The sequence below is a fragment of the Aulonocara stuartgranti genome (assembly GCF_965226115.1).
Source record: "Aulonocara stuartgranti genome assembly, chromosome: 6".
NCBI lineage: Eukaryota > Metazoa > Chordata > Actinopteri > Cichliformes > Cichlidae > Aulonocara > Aulonocara stuartgranti.
This window is the reverse complement of record NC_138944.1, coordinates 9,234,030-9,246,861: the sequence shown is the minus strand read 5'-3', so window position 1 is coordinate 9,246,861 and position 12,832 is coordinate 9,234,030. Positions and strand designations below refer to the sequence as shown.

The 12,832-nt window shown below is 39.7% G+C and overlaps 2 protein-coding genes across 4 annotated transcripts; one reads left to right on the top strand and one right to left on the bottom strand.

Moving 5' to 3' along the window:
* Nucleotides 1-2,409: 2,409 nt before the first annotated feature.
* On the bottom strand, nucleotides 2,410-8,960 carry calhm1b (calcium homeostasis modulator 1b; the record flags this gene model as incomplete). The annotated part of the gene is made up of 2 exons (XM_082535782.1): nucleotides 2,410-3,056; nucleotides 8,415-8,960. 2 exons carry the CDS (start codon nucleotides 8,958-8,960, stop codon nucleotides 2,547-2,549), a joined length of 1,056 nt encoding a protein of 351 aa, XP_082391908.1. The 3' UTR covers nucleotides 2,410-2,546.
* On the top strand, nucleotides 5,759-12,830 carry LOC309708039 (inositol 1,4,5-trisphosphate receptor-interacting protein). 3 transcript variants are annotated; one of them, XM_082535767.1, is made up of 4 exons: nucleotides 5,759-5,937; nucleotides 6,175-6,217; nucleotides 10,474-10,647; nucleotides 10,925-12,830. In XM_082535767.1, exon 4 carries the CDS (start codon nucleotides 10,937-10,939, stop codon nucleotides 12,824-12,826), a length of 1,890 nt encoding a protein of 629 aa, XP_082391893.1. In that variant the 5' UTR covers nucleotides 5,759-5,937; nucleotides 6,175-6,217; nucleotides 10,474-10,647; nucleotides 10,925-10,936; the 3' UTR covers nucleotides 12,827-12,830. The 3 variants fall into 3 exon arrangements, with proteins under 3 accessions (XP_082391893.1, XP_082391895.1, XP_082391894.1); XM_082535769.1 differs by lacking the exon at nucleotides 6,175-6,217; XM_082535768.1 differs by lacking the exons at nucleotides 5,759-5,937; nucleotides 6,175-6,217 and adding an exon at nucleotides 10,180-10,295.
* The last annotated feature ends 2 nt before the right edge of the window (nucleotides 12,831-12,832 follow it).

Genomic DNA, 12,832 nt, shown 5'->3' with positions numbered 1-12,832 from the left:
CTCATGTGACCAGCCGTTTTGCCTCGCAACTCTCCTCTCCCTCAGCCCTCCCTTGCTACCTCTGTCCTCCAATCTGTAGGCAGAAGGAAGGCAGAATGAGCCAGACACTGACGAATAGGGCTCCTGCAAGCATGCTGATGTGTATGTGTCTGTATGCGCACACCCCTGTCCCTGTATATGTGAGAGGGAGAGAAAAGAGACACTTGCAGCAAAGTCAAGGGAGGCCCCGGTCAGTGATATGCGCATGGCTGATGTCCTGACAACCAAAACAAAGCCATTTGTGTGAAATGGAGGTCAGAAAAAGAATAAATGATTCATCGTCATTCCTCACTTCACACATAACCAAACGGTATTTTTGTAATAGTGTGATACTCGCTTTTGTTTTGAATATTTGCTTTGTTTGATCTAATATTATATATATATATATATATGTAAATGATGATGTCACTGCTTTGTGACAAGAGAACCAATAGAAAGAACATGAATCAGGAAGTACGTCTGCATATGAGATTGTATAGATAAGATAAAAAGTGGGAAGAGAAAAATGACAGACAAAGACGTTGTGTTCATGCCACCCCCACACCAGGAGCCCTGGCTGCCAATTCGCTGAGGGAGAGAACAGCTGCTGGGCTACTGGGCAAGCTGCGAAGCGGTCAAGGGGAGTGCTGCTCCTCTAATCCCTAAGGGCAGGGAAAGAGGGAGGGAGAGAGTTCAATAGGATACATGCCATTTTCATTTACCCCTCCTCTCCTCCTTCCTCCACCATGCTCTAGAAATGGCATTACTCCTGAGTACGGGGGAACAGCTGGATTGGCTGCACAGAAGCACGAGCCTAAATACTCTCTTTAACACAGTGCGTGCATTGTTGGGTTCTTACAAGTTTGACTGACCCGATGTGTTGTAGCCAAAGGTTGTGTTGCCACTGTAGGCATGTGAAAGGTGATGCTTTTGGTAACAGGACGCCCTCTTGTGAAATATGGGAAAAACACCATTGTGTTGACAGCTTGCTGATGACGTGGACAGGAGACAAATTAAAGGAAAAACGTGAACTCTTCACCTCTATAGTGAGGGAGTCCAGCAGCTCTGTTAGGCTGTTTGGAGCATTTTGCTGCTCTTGCGTTGACCTGCTTATCCCTTTAGGGAGAAAGGTCATTCCATTTGACAGATTTTCTGAAATTATGGAAATTTCTGTTGTTCTAAGAGAATGGGCTCTTCAGGGATGACAGTACCCGCACAGAGCACGAGGGGTCACTAACCCTAACCCTTACCCTATGTGAAAATCATAGTTACCGGATCACAATGCAATTAAACCATTTTGGAGATGTTGGACCAGTGTTGTAGATACCATTTCTACCACCGCCATCAGGACAACAATATATTTTGAAAGAAAGTTACCCCAGCTTTCCAGCAGCATTGGACGCTCCACTGATGCTGTCTTAGAGGCATATGATAGCCAAACACTGTAATAAGACGCTTTTTATTACCCATCTTTATATAGGTATATCAAAAAGGTTACACATTCAGCTTTAATTACATTTTTCTGAAATAAATATTTAAAAGCCTTTTCAAATAGAACAGAAGCAAAGTGTTTGCTCGGTGATTGTAAAATAGGGTTTACCAGGGAGTGAGTGACAGAATTGGGGCTGAGCAAGCAAATAAAGAAGATGCAAATGTAGACCTTGTTTTCGCAGTGGCATGTAAATTGTTTTGACTGCGGCAACCTTTAGTTTTTGCATAAATCTTAGGTTTGCTTTATTGCAAATGCAGTATTTCTGTAGCGTTATATTCAGAGACAATCCACGTAGTAATCTCAGGTGCGCAGCAGCCTCAGTTAGCTGCCATTATTCATCTACAGGCCACAGCAGAAAAGGCAAGAAGCCGTTTCAGAAAAATCTCTGTGCATACAGAAATAAGTGTCCTTTATCGCTAACAAGATCAACTTTTCATCGTTTTTTTAAGATATAGGTTGCACGAGACACAGTGGGTGCTTGACGTAAACGGAGCTCTTCTAAGCGATGTTTTCATTTCTGTTTAGTTCTGCTCTGGGAATATTTATGGTGGCCTTGCACTTGAGAGCAATACAAACATTCATTAGTGTTATCAATGAGAACTCTCCAGTGTGCTCTAATAATGCTTTACTATCAGCCTGATAAAGCAGCACTTATTAGCAGCCTAGAATTTACAGACTTCAGATTTCCGCACAAGCTCAGTCCCTTGGGGAACGATGAGAGCGTGTTTTCGACAATAATTCATGACAAACAGATAAAACACAGAAATGAAAACAACAGACTTTGGATTACACCCAGTGCCAGACATGTTCTCTGTAAACTGAACTGTATGTGAACCAGAAATATGTCGACAGTTTTTGTTTTCTTAAAATCTATTATACATAGCTACATACATATAGATTATACCATCAGTCAACCAGTCAGTTAAAATAGTGTGCGTTTAAATAAAGCTTAAACTGCAGTGCAGAATGCAATAATATATATTCTATCTTTCGCAAATAAAATACTCTGGAAAAAAATAGTTTCTCTTTGAACTCTTTAGACCTTACTGTAATACACCGCCCACTCTTTTTTCTCCACATCGTGAGTGTGGCTCTTTACAAACCCATTTATTTCCCCGTTAATGTTTCCATTCATTTCCCCCTTTTTTTCACCATCTTCATGTTCTTTTCTCAGAGCCAGAGGTGGCTTACAGGTGTGCCAGTTCCACAAAACTTTGTTCATATCATCCTGGGCTCTGATACCCAACAGCTTTTCCTCATCACTCTTCCACGTGTCTTCATCTTCGTTGTCGCTGTCGTGTTTGCTGTGATGGCGGTGGAAGCTTCTCATCTCTCCGCTGATGTTCTCAAAGTATTGCTGGATGCAAACCTTGGCAAAGCTCTTGGCGTGCTCCTTACAGGTTTCATCGAACATCTTGCGTTCAATGTCAATATAATGGGACCAGTATTTGGTTTTGAGGAAGGCGGCCTGGGTGAAGCATGGCCGAATAGCTCGGATCAGGAAGGCAGCGAAGGTCATCATGAGCAAAACCATCCATCCGCATGCCTGTGAAATGCAGAAATGATAAATCCAGCAAAATGACCACTATTTTGAGCTCTCTAATGATGCACTATAAACAAACTATAGATGTTAGAAGGATCACACATAGACATCCTGCTAATCTTCACTCCTTCTGATTTATCTGTGCTTGTGCAGCTACTGAAAATCAGATGTGGTGAAGAAGGCATATTTAGCAGCTTCTTGACAGCGTCATAGCTCATTAACAGAATCTGTATATCAACTGACTTTTTAGAGATATCTTACTTTTAAGCCTGTATAATTGCCCTTCAGCTGATCAAAGACCTAAATAACAGTGTGGGTGTTTTTGGAAGAAGTGGAAGAGGTCCCAGTTCCATGAATAATAAATTTCAAGGCTTATCTATTGCTCTAATAAGCCAGCAGGAAAGCTTCAGTGAGCTCAAACTGTAAAGTGAATTATAGTCTGGCAGGGAGATTTAAGTTAAGAGCAGTCTTTGAGGAATAAAGCGAAGAAACTAAAATTAGTTTTCCTTGTTTTGAAGTTAAAATAGTTCAGTGAAATGACAGCCAGGGCTGAAGCCAGGATTTTAGAGACACTGAGGTCACGAGGGCCCACATTGGTACTCTTTTGATGGTTTTATTTAATTAGATTATTCATATTATTATTATTTTTTTGTGAATTAAATTTGATTGCGTAAATGCCTTTTAAAGGACAACTCTCTACAGTTTAGAAAGATGGTGAATCTTTGGTTCCTTATTTAGCTATTCATTTAGTTAGCTTAAGAGTCAAATCTAAATCTGTTCAGCCGAACAATACTTGAAACAGCCAAATACAAACTCACCAATTTATTTTTTTTTAAATTAAATATTGTCAGCTAAGGGCAGTGTTGTCATTTTGTTGTCAGTCATTTTGACTCGCCATGGAGAAAAACTGCAGGTGGTACTAATAACAGTAACAATACGTCTTTTCTATTCAGCTACTCGAGTGACAATGAGTCAGCACGAACAATACCAAGACTGTGGAATTCAGCTACCATTACTTTTTAATGGAGAAATTATTGACTGATACCAGCAGCTGGACAATACCGACATTTTGTGTTCTATTTATTTTGGTTTTGGCCTGTTTATCCACATTGTTTCTGCCAGGGAAACAAAAGAAATCTGCATAATTAAAAATTGGATCACATGAGCCAGACTTCCCTCAAAAGAGCCTCGAAAGATCCCTTAAAACAGCTTGAAATCTTTCAGCTCTTCATTCTGCTGTGTTTGAAGATGTAGTCAGCACAAACATTGGCCACTCACAATGATAAATGTCTTTTTTTTTACCGTTGGTGTAAATCAGCAAGGATGACACCAAAGTCCTTCAAGAAGCAAAGCTCACCGCTTTGCTCCCATCTTAGCAAAATCTTTAGGCAGGTATGTGGGGGTTTATTTTTAAACGGCTAAATGAATGGAGAGAAGGCCATAAAAGTTATTTTCTTTATGATCATAGGGACAAACCTGAAAAAACCCACTAACAACTAAAGCTGCTTTATTATGGCTCTAGAGCACAGAATAAAATTCATGTTGTGGTTACAGTAGACAGAGAAAAAATAATATGTTAAAACTTTCAGGAGCATCTATTGTGCACTTGTGTCAATGGAACAACATGATTGGCTCATACACCGATCAGACATAACATTTATCTCCTTATCATCTCACCCTTTAGTGGGTGAGATATATTAGTGTTCTCAAAGCTGAGTTTTAGAAGCAGGAAAAATGGGCAAGTGTTAGTATTTGAGCAAGTTTGACAAGGGCCGAATTGTAATGGGTAGGCCACTGGGTCAGAGCATCTCCAAAATTGCAGCTGTGTGGTGTTCTTGGTCTGCAGTGGTCAGTATCTATTAAAAGTTCAAGGAAAGAAGAGTTGTGAACAAGGGTCACGGGCAACCAAGGCTCACTGACGAGTTTAGGGTGGGGAGGCTGGTCCATGTGGGCCAATCCCACAGATGAGCTGCTGTAGCTCAAAAAACCTAATGCTGGTTCTGACAGAAAGGTGTCAGAAAACACAGTGCCTCACATTATTATTATTATTATTATTATTATTATTATTATTATTGCTGAGCCCTGTCAACCACCAAAAATGTGTGCATCAGAACTGGACCGTAGAGCAGTGGAAGAAGCTAGCCTGGTGTGATGAGTCCCATTTTCTTTGACATCACTGGGATGGTCAGGTGCATGTGAATTGCTTACCTGGGGAACACTTGGCACCAGGATTCACTATGAAGAAGGATAGCTGGCAGAGGCAGTGTAATGCTTTGATAATGCTCTGCTGGGAAACCTTGGGCCCTGCCATCCACGTGGGTGTTACCTTGATATTACCAACCTAAGCATTGATGCAGACCATTTACACCCTGTCATGAGAACAGTATTCCCTGATGTCTGTGGCCTCTTTCAGCAGGATAATGAGGCCTACTAACAAGCAAAAATGGTTCAGGGATAGATTGAGAAGGACAACAAAGAGTTTGAGGTGTTGACCAATCAAGCATCTGTGGGATGTGTTAGACCAGGGGTCCCCAATCCCAGTCCACGAGGGCCGGTGTCCCTGCAGGTTTTAGATGTGTCCTTGATCCATCACAGCTGATTTTAATGGATAAATTACCTTCTCAACATGTATTGAAATTCTCCAGAGGCCTGGTAATGAACTAATCATGTGATTCAGGTGTGTTGACCCATTGTGAGATCTAAAACCTGCAGGGACACCGGCCCTCCTGGACTGGGATTGGGGACCCCTGTGTTAGACAAACATATCTGATCCACGGAGGCCACACCTCTCATCTTACAGGATTTAAAGGATCCGTTGCTAACATCTTGGTGCCATATACCAAAGCAGAACTTCAGGGGTCTAATGGAGTCCATGTATCCACAGGTCAGGACTTTTTTTTGCCAGCAAAAGAGGAATCAACACAATATTAGTTGGTCATAATGTTACGGTTGATCGGTGTATGTTTCCCATTTTGGCTATTAATATGCTTTTTGGATGAAGATATATTGGTGTATCCTCTAAATGCAGTGTTTTCACTGTTTATTTCACACTTGTATATTTAATGTTATCTTTTTTTCTCAATTCTACTAAAAGTAACATTCTTGTATTTGGCCCTGACAGTTTCACTAAGGAGGTCAGTCAGCACATCGGCCCCACATCGGCGGTAATTAGATCATTTTCTAAGAAGCTTTTGGTATCATCTTTGAACAACATCTAAAGTTTGAATCTCTAAGCTGTCTAATATCTTAATCTCTAAGAATGTCTAAACTCATCCAGTCCAGTCTATTTCAAAAGTCAGACCTTAACTATCTGGAACTTTTAGTCGACACTTCAATTTTCTCTCGCCTTGATTATTTTAACTCACTTTTCACTTGTATCTCTCAGTTCTTCATAGCAAGTCCTATTATTAACACGTAAAGCTCTACATGAGCAGGCCCCTGCTTATGCAGTGCATCAGGAAAGTATTTATAGCTTTTTACTTCTTCCACATTTCGTTAAATTTATTTTCAACACAAAATTCTGCCCACCCCTTAATGATAAGTTTTCCTAAGTAAAAAAAAAAAAGCTTGAAATTCTTACGAATTTATCAAAATGAATAAATACATAAAAATAGAAAATGTACATAGATTTTACAGCCTTTGCTTCACCGTAGGCATGGTATTGGCCCAGTTTCTGCCAGACATATTGCTTGGCATTCAGGCCAAAGAGTTAATATTTATTTCATATTTGTTTAATCTCGTCAGGGTCGAGAGAAAGAGCAAGGCTGGATTTCTGTGGAATGGCTATTGGGTTCTCGGTCACCTCCATGACTAAGGCCCTTCTACCTTGATTGCTCAGATTGACCATGCGGCCATCTCCACAAAGAGTCCTGGTGGTTCCAAACTACTTAAATGTATGGATGATGGGATCTAGTGTGCCCATTTGGACCTCGACAGAATCCTCTCTCTGAGGGTATTAATATAGCACCAAATCACAATGAGAGTCACCACAAGGCATTTTTTATATTGTAAGATAAAGACCCTACAATAAAATAACACTCAATGCATCATGACTTCAGTAACCGCGGCCTATTGCAGCATAACTAAGGGAGGATTCAGGGTCACCTGATCCAACCCTAACTATATGCTTTGTATAAAAGAGTAGTTTTAAGCCTAATATTAAAAGTAGAGAGGGTGTCTGTCTCCTGAATCCAAACTGGGAGCTGATTTCACAGAAGAACCAAGCTGAATTCTCCGGCTCCCATTCTACTTTTAAAAACACTACGTAACAAAAGTAGTCCAGCAGTCTGAAAGCAAAGTGCTTTACTGGGGGTGTTTGGTACTCTGAGATCTTTAAGATGAGATTGGCCCTGATTAATCAAGACCTTGTATGTGAGTTGAAGGATTTTTAATTTCATTCCGGATTTAACAGGGAGCCAATGAAGAGAAGTCAATATTTCTCCCACAGTGGCTTCTCTTCATTGGCTTAACAGGTGTGTGCCTTTCCAATTCATGTCCAATCAACTGAATTTACAACAGGTGGCCTTCAATCAACTTGTAGAAACTTCTAACAAAGGATCAGTGGAAATAGGATACACCTGAGCTGAATTTTGAGTGACATGGGAAAGGCTGCGAATGCTTATGTGCATGTTATGCTTTTTGTTTTGTTTTTTTAAATAAATTTGCTAAACATTTGAAGCAATTTTCCACTTTGTCATTATGGGATATCGTGTGTAGAATATTGAAGAGAAAAATAAACTTAATCCATTTTGGAATAAGACTGTACCATAAAAAATTGTGGAACAAGTAAAGGATACTTTATGGTTGCACTGTATATCAAAGCTGGTGAGACCTTATCACTCAAATCATTTGATGAAGGTCTCCTATTTGTTCCGTGTGCTTTACATTAAAACCAGAGTCTATCTAGCTTATAACCTTGGAACAGCCTTTGTCAGCCTACGAGTTCAGCCGATTCAGTGATTTCTTTTCAACCACTGCCAAAAAGTCTTGATTGAGGGTAGCTTTCCCTAATCTTTCTCCCATTATTTGGGCCATAGTTTGCATCTATTTGCCTGTATGGAAGTGTGTATGTTGGAATGAATGCCTGAATGTTGGATCATGTGGTGTCTGCCTTTTTTTTTTTTTTTTCAAACGGGTAAACACTTTGTAACTATGTGTTTGGAAAAGTGCTATACAAGTTAAGTTTTTTGTTTGCTATCGAAGTGGCTTATCAAACAACCATCATGGCATATAGCCACCAGCTTAGCTACTATTAATATTTTTCATAAATGTGGTGAGAGAAATTGCACACCTTGCTTGATTTTGTCAGAAAGTCATACTTAGAAACCACTCACACAGGGTTGCAAATAAACAATGGGATACCTGAGATATACACTTGATGTATCTCGATGCTGCCTCTCTTAATTCCTTATCCTCAAACAGGTCTTTACAAGGGATACGTGCCAGGAATTTTAACTTCTCCGTCTCTGACATTCCTTGAATGACACTGGAATTCGCAAACCTGTCAATATCCAAGCTGATGCTGAAAGCGCAGAGGAAGCTCTTCCCATCCATGAGAGTGACAGACACCCACACTGCAGGGGCAATCAAAGATCTCTGTGTGATTGAGCAAAACATGTAGCGCAGGATTGTTGGATCCTTGATTCTTTTCCCAGTGGGTCTTTTCCACTCCTCTGCCAACACTGACACATTATTGTTCAATACAAAACCTAACAAAAAGAACCATATGGGAGGAATAAGAAGCAGTCCGATCCCATAGGTGTAGTTATACTCTGGCATACAGGGACAGCTGAACTCAAACGCTGAGTACATTTGAGCACTAGCTAGTGCCATGATACCACAGATTCCATTCATAAAAGACTCCTGGTTGGATTGGAGAAACTGGAACATCATACGAAACTTATCCATCTTGAGAAATGTGTCGGGTCTTTAGTTCACAAATACTTAAACCTGTTAAAAAAAGGACAGTAACATGTTTAAGATAAGGCAAAAAAGGCATAAAATCAGATTTTTACGAGAAATGATTATAGGTTCTAGTAAAGTCTTTATTAAAGGTTAAAAAATAATTGCAAATATTTTACATGTGATATAGAAATCTATAAAAGATGGCAAAGATCAACTTTTGGAGTGCCATACTGTGAAACAACTATTTGAATGTTGAATTTTAAGGGAAAATAAACCATCAGGCCAAATGCTATATGTGTTATTAAGCAGTCAAGTAAGTGATAAATAGACTTTTGGTTCTGCATTCCTTTTTCTATTGAATTAGAGGCTTAGTAGGTAGAGAAATATCACAACACTGGACTGTCAAAATTTATTAAAAGTGATTATTACTTATCTTTAAAGCATTTGGAACTTACTGCATATTCATTAATTAGGCCATAAAACATAATTTATTAAAGGCACCATGTTAAATAGTGATATTATAATCTCTGTAAACTATGACTTCTACTTTAAAACAGCTTTAATGTGGACTGGGCTATCGGTTTAATATAGAGGAATAAATACAAGAAATACATAAAATACACTTACCTCTTTAAACAAGAGTCAATGAATAGATCAAAGGTTTAAAAAAACCATATAAGGACAGTGTCCATAATAGAAGTTTTGCTGTTGTACTTAGCAATCATCATACCCCTGACCAACTGAAAGGTGCTTCTCGAACTCTCTGTCCAAAGCGAGCAGCATCATCTGTCATCATGCCCCTCCCTTCATAGGCACCTGTCTTTAGTGTGATGCCAAAACAAATTCTGATTCACCCCGCATTCTCAAAAGTACACCTGTTAAAGGGAACATATAGTTTCCATCGTTTCTGGGAATGCCTTTATTTGCTAATATGCATGCAGTGTGTGGTGAGGTTTATTCGAGAAACCCGAACTTCGAGGGTGTAGTTGTGTTAATGTGTAGTCGTAACAACGAAGACATGCAAAAACACTTTCAACCCATTCAAATATCTGTGGCTTTGGCTGGAAAATGTAATTGTCTAAGAGGTGAGGGTTCAGCCTGTTCTCACTTGCGTAATCAAAACCAGAAGAATCAAATCGAAGGCTTCACTTTTAAAATATAACTACTAATGTTATCACATATTGATTACTTTATTTCACATAACTCTTTTAGAGCACCTGGACCCACTGACTGTAATAGAGCTTGACAAACCAGTTAGAAACCCACAAGAAGATAAAAGACAGAGGCACTCTCTGCTATTCATGCATATAAAACACCATTGTTTTTATTTGAACAAAGGTAGGTGGCTAAATGCGTTCATTTCATAGTATACTATGAAATGATCTAAACAACCTCATACTGCTTACTGGTAAAAACTGTCTAACCGATTCAAAGTAATTGCTCAATTCTGACATTTTGAAATTGCAGTTGAATTTACAGGAAGTCTGTGCTATCTTTTCTTCTGTCTATTGCACAGGAAAATGTCACAGCAGAGCACATGGGCAGGGTGTGCAGGAAATAAGTCACAGAAGGCAACCTACATCTAAAATAGGAAGAGATCACAGAACCTGCGGCTGTGCAAGGTTGATCTCTTAGTTCCGTCTGTATACCTATTCAGTGCGTTGCATTATTGAGATAAACATACTTTCTGGTGCGTATTCTTCTTCTCTTTTAATGTCATGTGCAAAAAGTAATCTAGTATTTAGCATATAAAGTAACAACAGAAAGAAATAAGTAAAGAGAGGAAGTTGCTTCGTTCTCTGTTTTCTTGCATCACTGTAAAATTTGCTAGCAGGAACATTGTTTTTGAATTATTTTAATGGATAATTGCAAGGTTTTAGATTCAGTCGTGTTTTGTTTTATTAATCACTAATTAATCACATGCACTTTTATAATTGACTGAATGCTGCCATTTAATTCACTCATAGACAATACTGACGATGCAAGAAACTCTGCTGAGAGTGTTTGTGGTGGGTCTCGGTCTCCTAATGTGTCCAAAGGATGACCCTGGAGTTGAGGAATGGGACGGTATTGTCAACAAGGACATGCAAAGGCATGAAGAGAAGCTGCTGAGAGAGGAAGAGAAACTCGACCAGGAAATGCCACCTGTCAGTGAGAAAATACACACAGACAAAAATGAGACTGAACATGACAGAAACTTTCATGATGAACAGAAGTCTGATCAAAACGTCACTGAAAAAGACAAACTTTTAGAGTCAGAAGGACATGGCAGCAATCATGAATTACTACGGGGCCGATCCACAGCTAAATCAGATCCAAGTGTGCCTAAAAATGATAATGCTGAACCAGAGGCTGCTTTAAAGACATCACAAGATGCTAATGAGCTAAAGGGAAAAGATATCCATACTGACAGCTCTTTTGGAGACCCTGGCAAACCACAGGGGCAGCATGCAAGACCTGAGAAGGAAATATCTAGTTCCAAAGGACAAGACACACCTTTTAAAAATGTCAAGACATCAGAAAATGAAACCTCAGAGAAATCAATTGCAGAATGGGAAAGAGATTACCTCTGGTACATTTGGAACACATTCTCAGTGATTTCCATGATCCGTTTCTGTTGGAAATACCTGAATAGGAATTCCCAAATGACACAAATAGCAGCCTCCCCTGTGACGTGCGCTGCTGATGAAGTGCAGCTACCAGACATCGGCACACTTAACGATTTTTATGCTAAATACGTTCAAGAATCATCTCAAAAGAAGTGGAGGAAGGATGAGTTTCTGGAAGGATTTGCAAATGACCTACTAGATGCTATGAGGACCATATGTGGTAAAAATGGCAGTATGGTGATTGAGGACTTTCAGATGCTCAGTGCCTGTAACATCATTGTCCCTTTGACCCCACCTAAGCCATTTAGTTTTCACATTCAGCTCTGTAACCACAAAGGGAGGGATTTTTCAAATATGCCAGTGTGCGGTCAAATAAAACTTTTGGAAAATAAGAAAACCCAAGATTGCCCCTGTCAGACCTCTGATGCAGATGAGGATATGGTTTGCCTGCTGCATTCTGACCACAATGAGAACGTAAGGACAGAAATTACTGAGGTTTGTGATGGTTTTCTGTGCTCAAAGAACACTCCTTTCTTGTCAAAATCACTGGTCTCCAGATGGTTTCAGAGCACTATAAAACAAGCATGGAGACTGATTTCACACAAGTATGAGTTTGAGCTCAATATTCACTATATTGATGCTCCTGGTGCTCTAGTGATCAGGTTCAAGTCAGGCAAGAAGATCACCTTTAGTATGAATCCCGTGGTTACATTTAATGATGATGCTTATTTTTTCATCACACCTTGGTCCTCAAGTGATGCAGATACTTTCTGGAGACTATCCTTAACCAGCTACGAAGACCATCTCCTAGAACATCTCTCGAAACGCCTGCCTGAAAATGCTTGTCATATTCAAGCACTTGAAATTGCACGTTTCCTTCACAAGAGGCAGACTGCAATGACAGGAAGTAGTGCGCTGAAAGATTTTCATTTCAAAACTGCCCTAATGCATCTGCTTCTCACCACAGACCCAAGACACTGGAACGCAAACTGTGTTGATTCGAGGTTACGAGACTTGCTATCCTTTATAGAAAGAAGCCTTGAGAAAAAGGTACTGAAACACATTCTCATTGGCAGTTCTTTAACTGAGGTTATTGAACTTCCTGCTGAATTAATCAGAGCAAAGCCAGTGAATCTCTTCTATCCTCTTGTGGTACATAACTGCATGTACAGGAACGCTATGATGCATTTCCAGGAGATGCTTAGAAACGCATACATGATGGTTGATGATTACGCAAAATATACTGAAAGAGCAAACTGAACATTT

What these genes read in the sequence shown, in the direction of transcription:
- LOC309708039 (XM_082535769.1), top strand. Translation starts at nt 10,937, where the DNA reads ATGCAAGAAACTCTGCTGAGAGTGTTTGTGGTGGGTCTCGGTCTCCTA.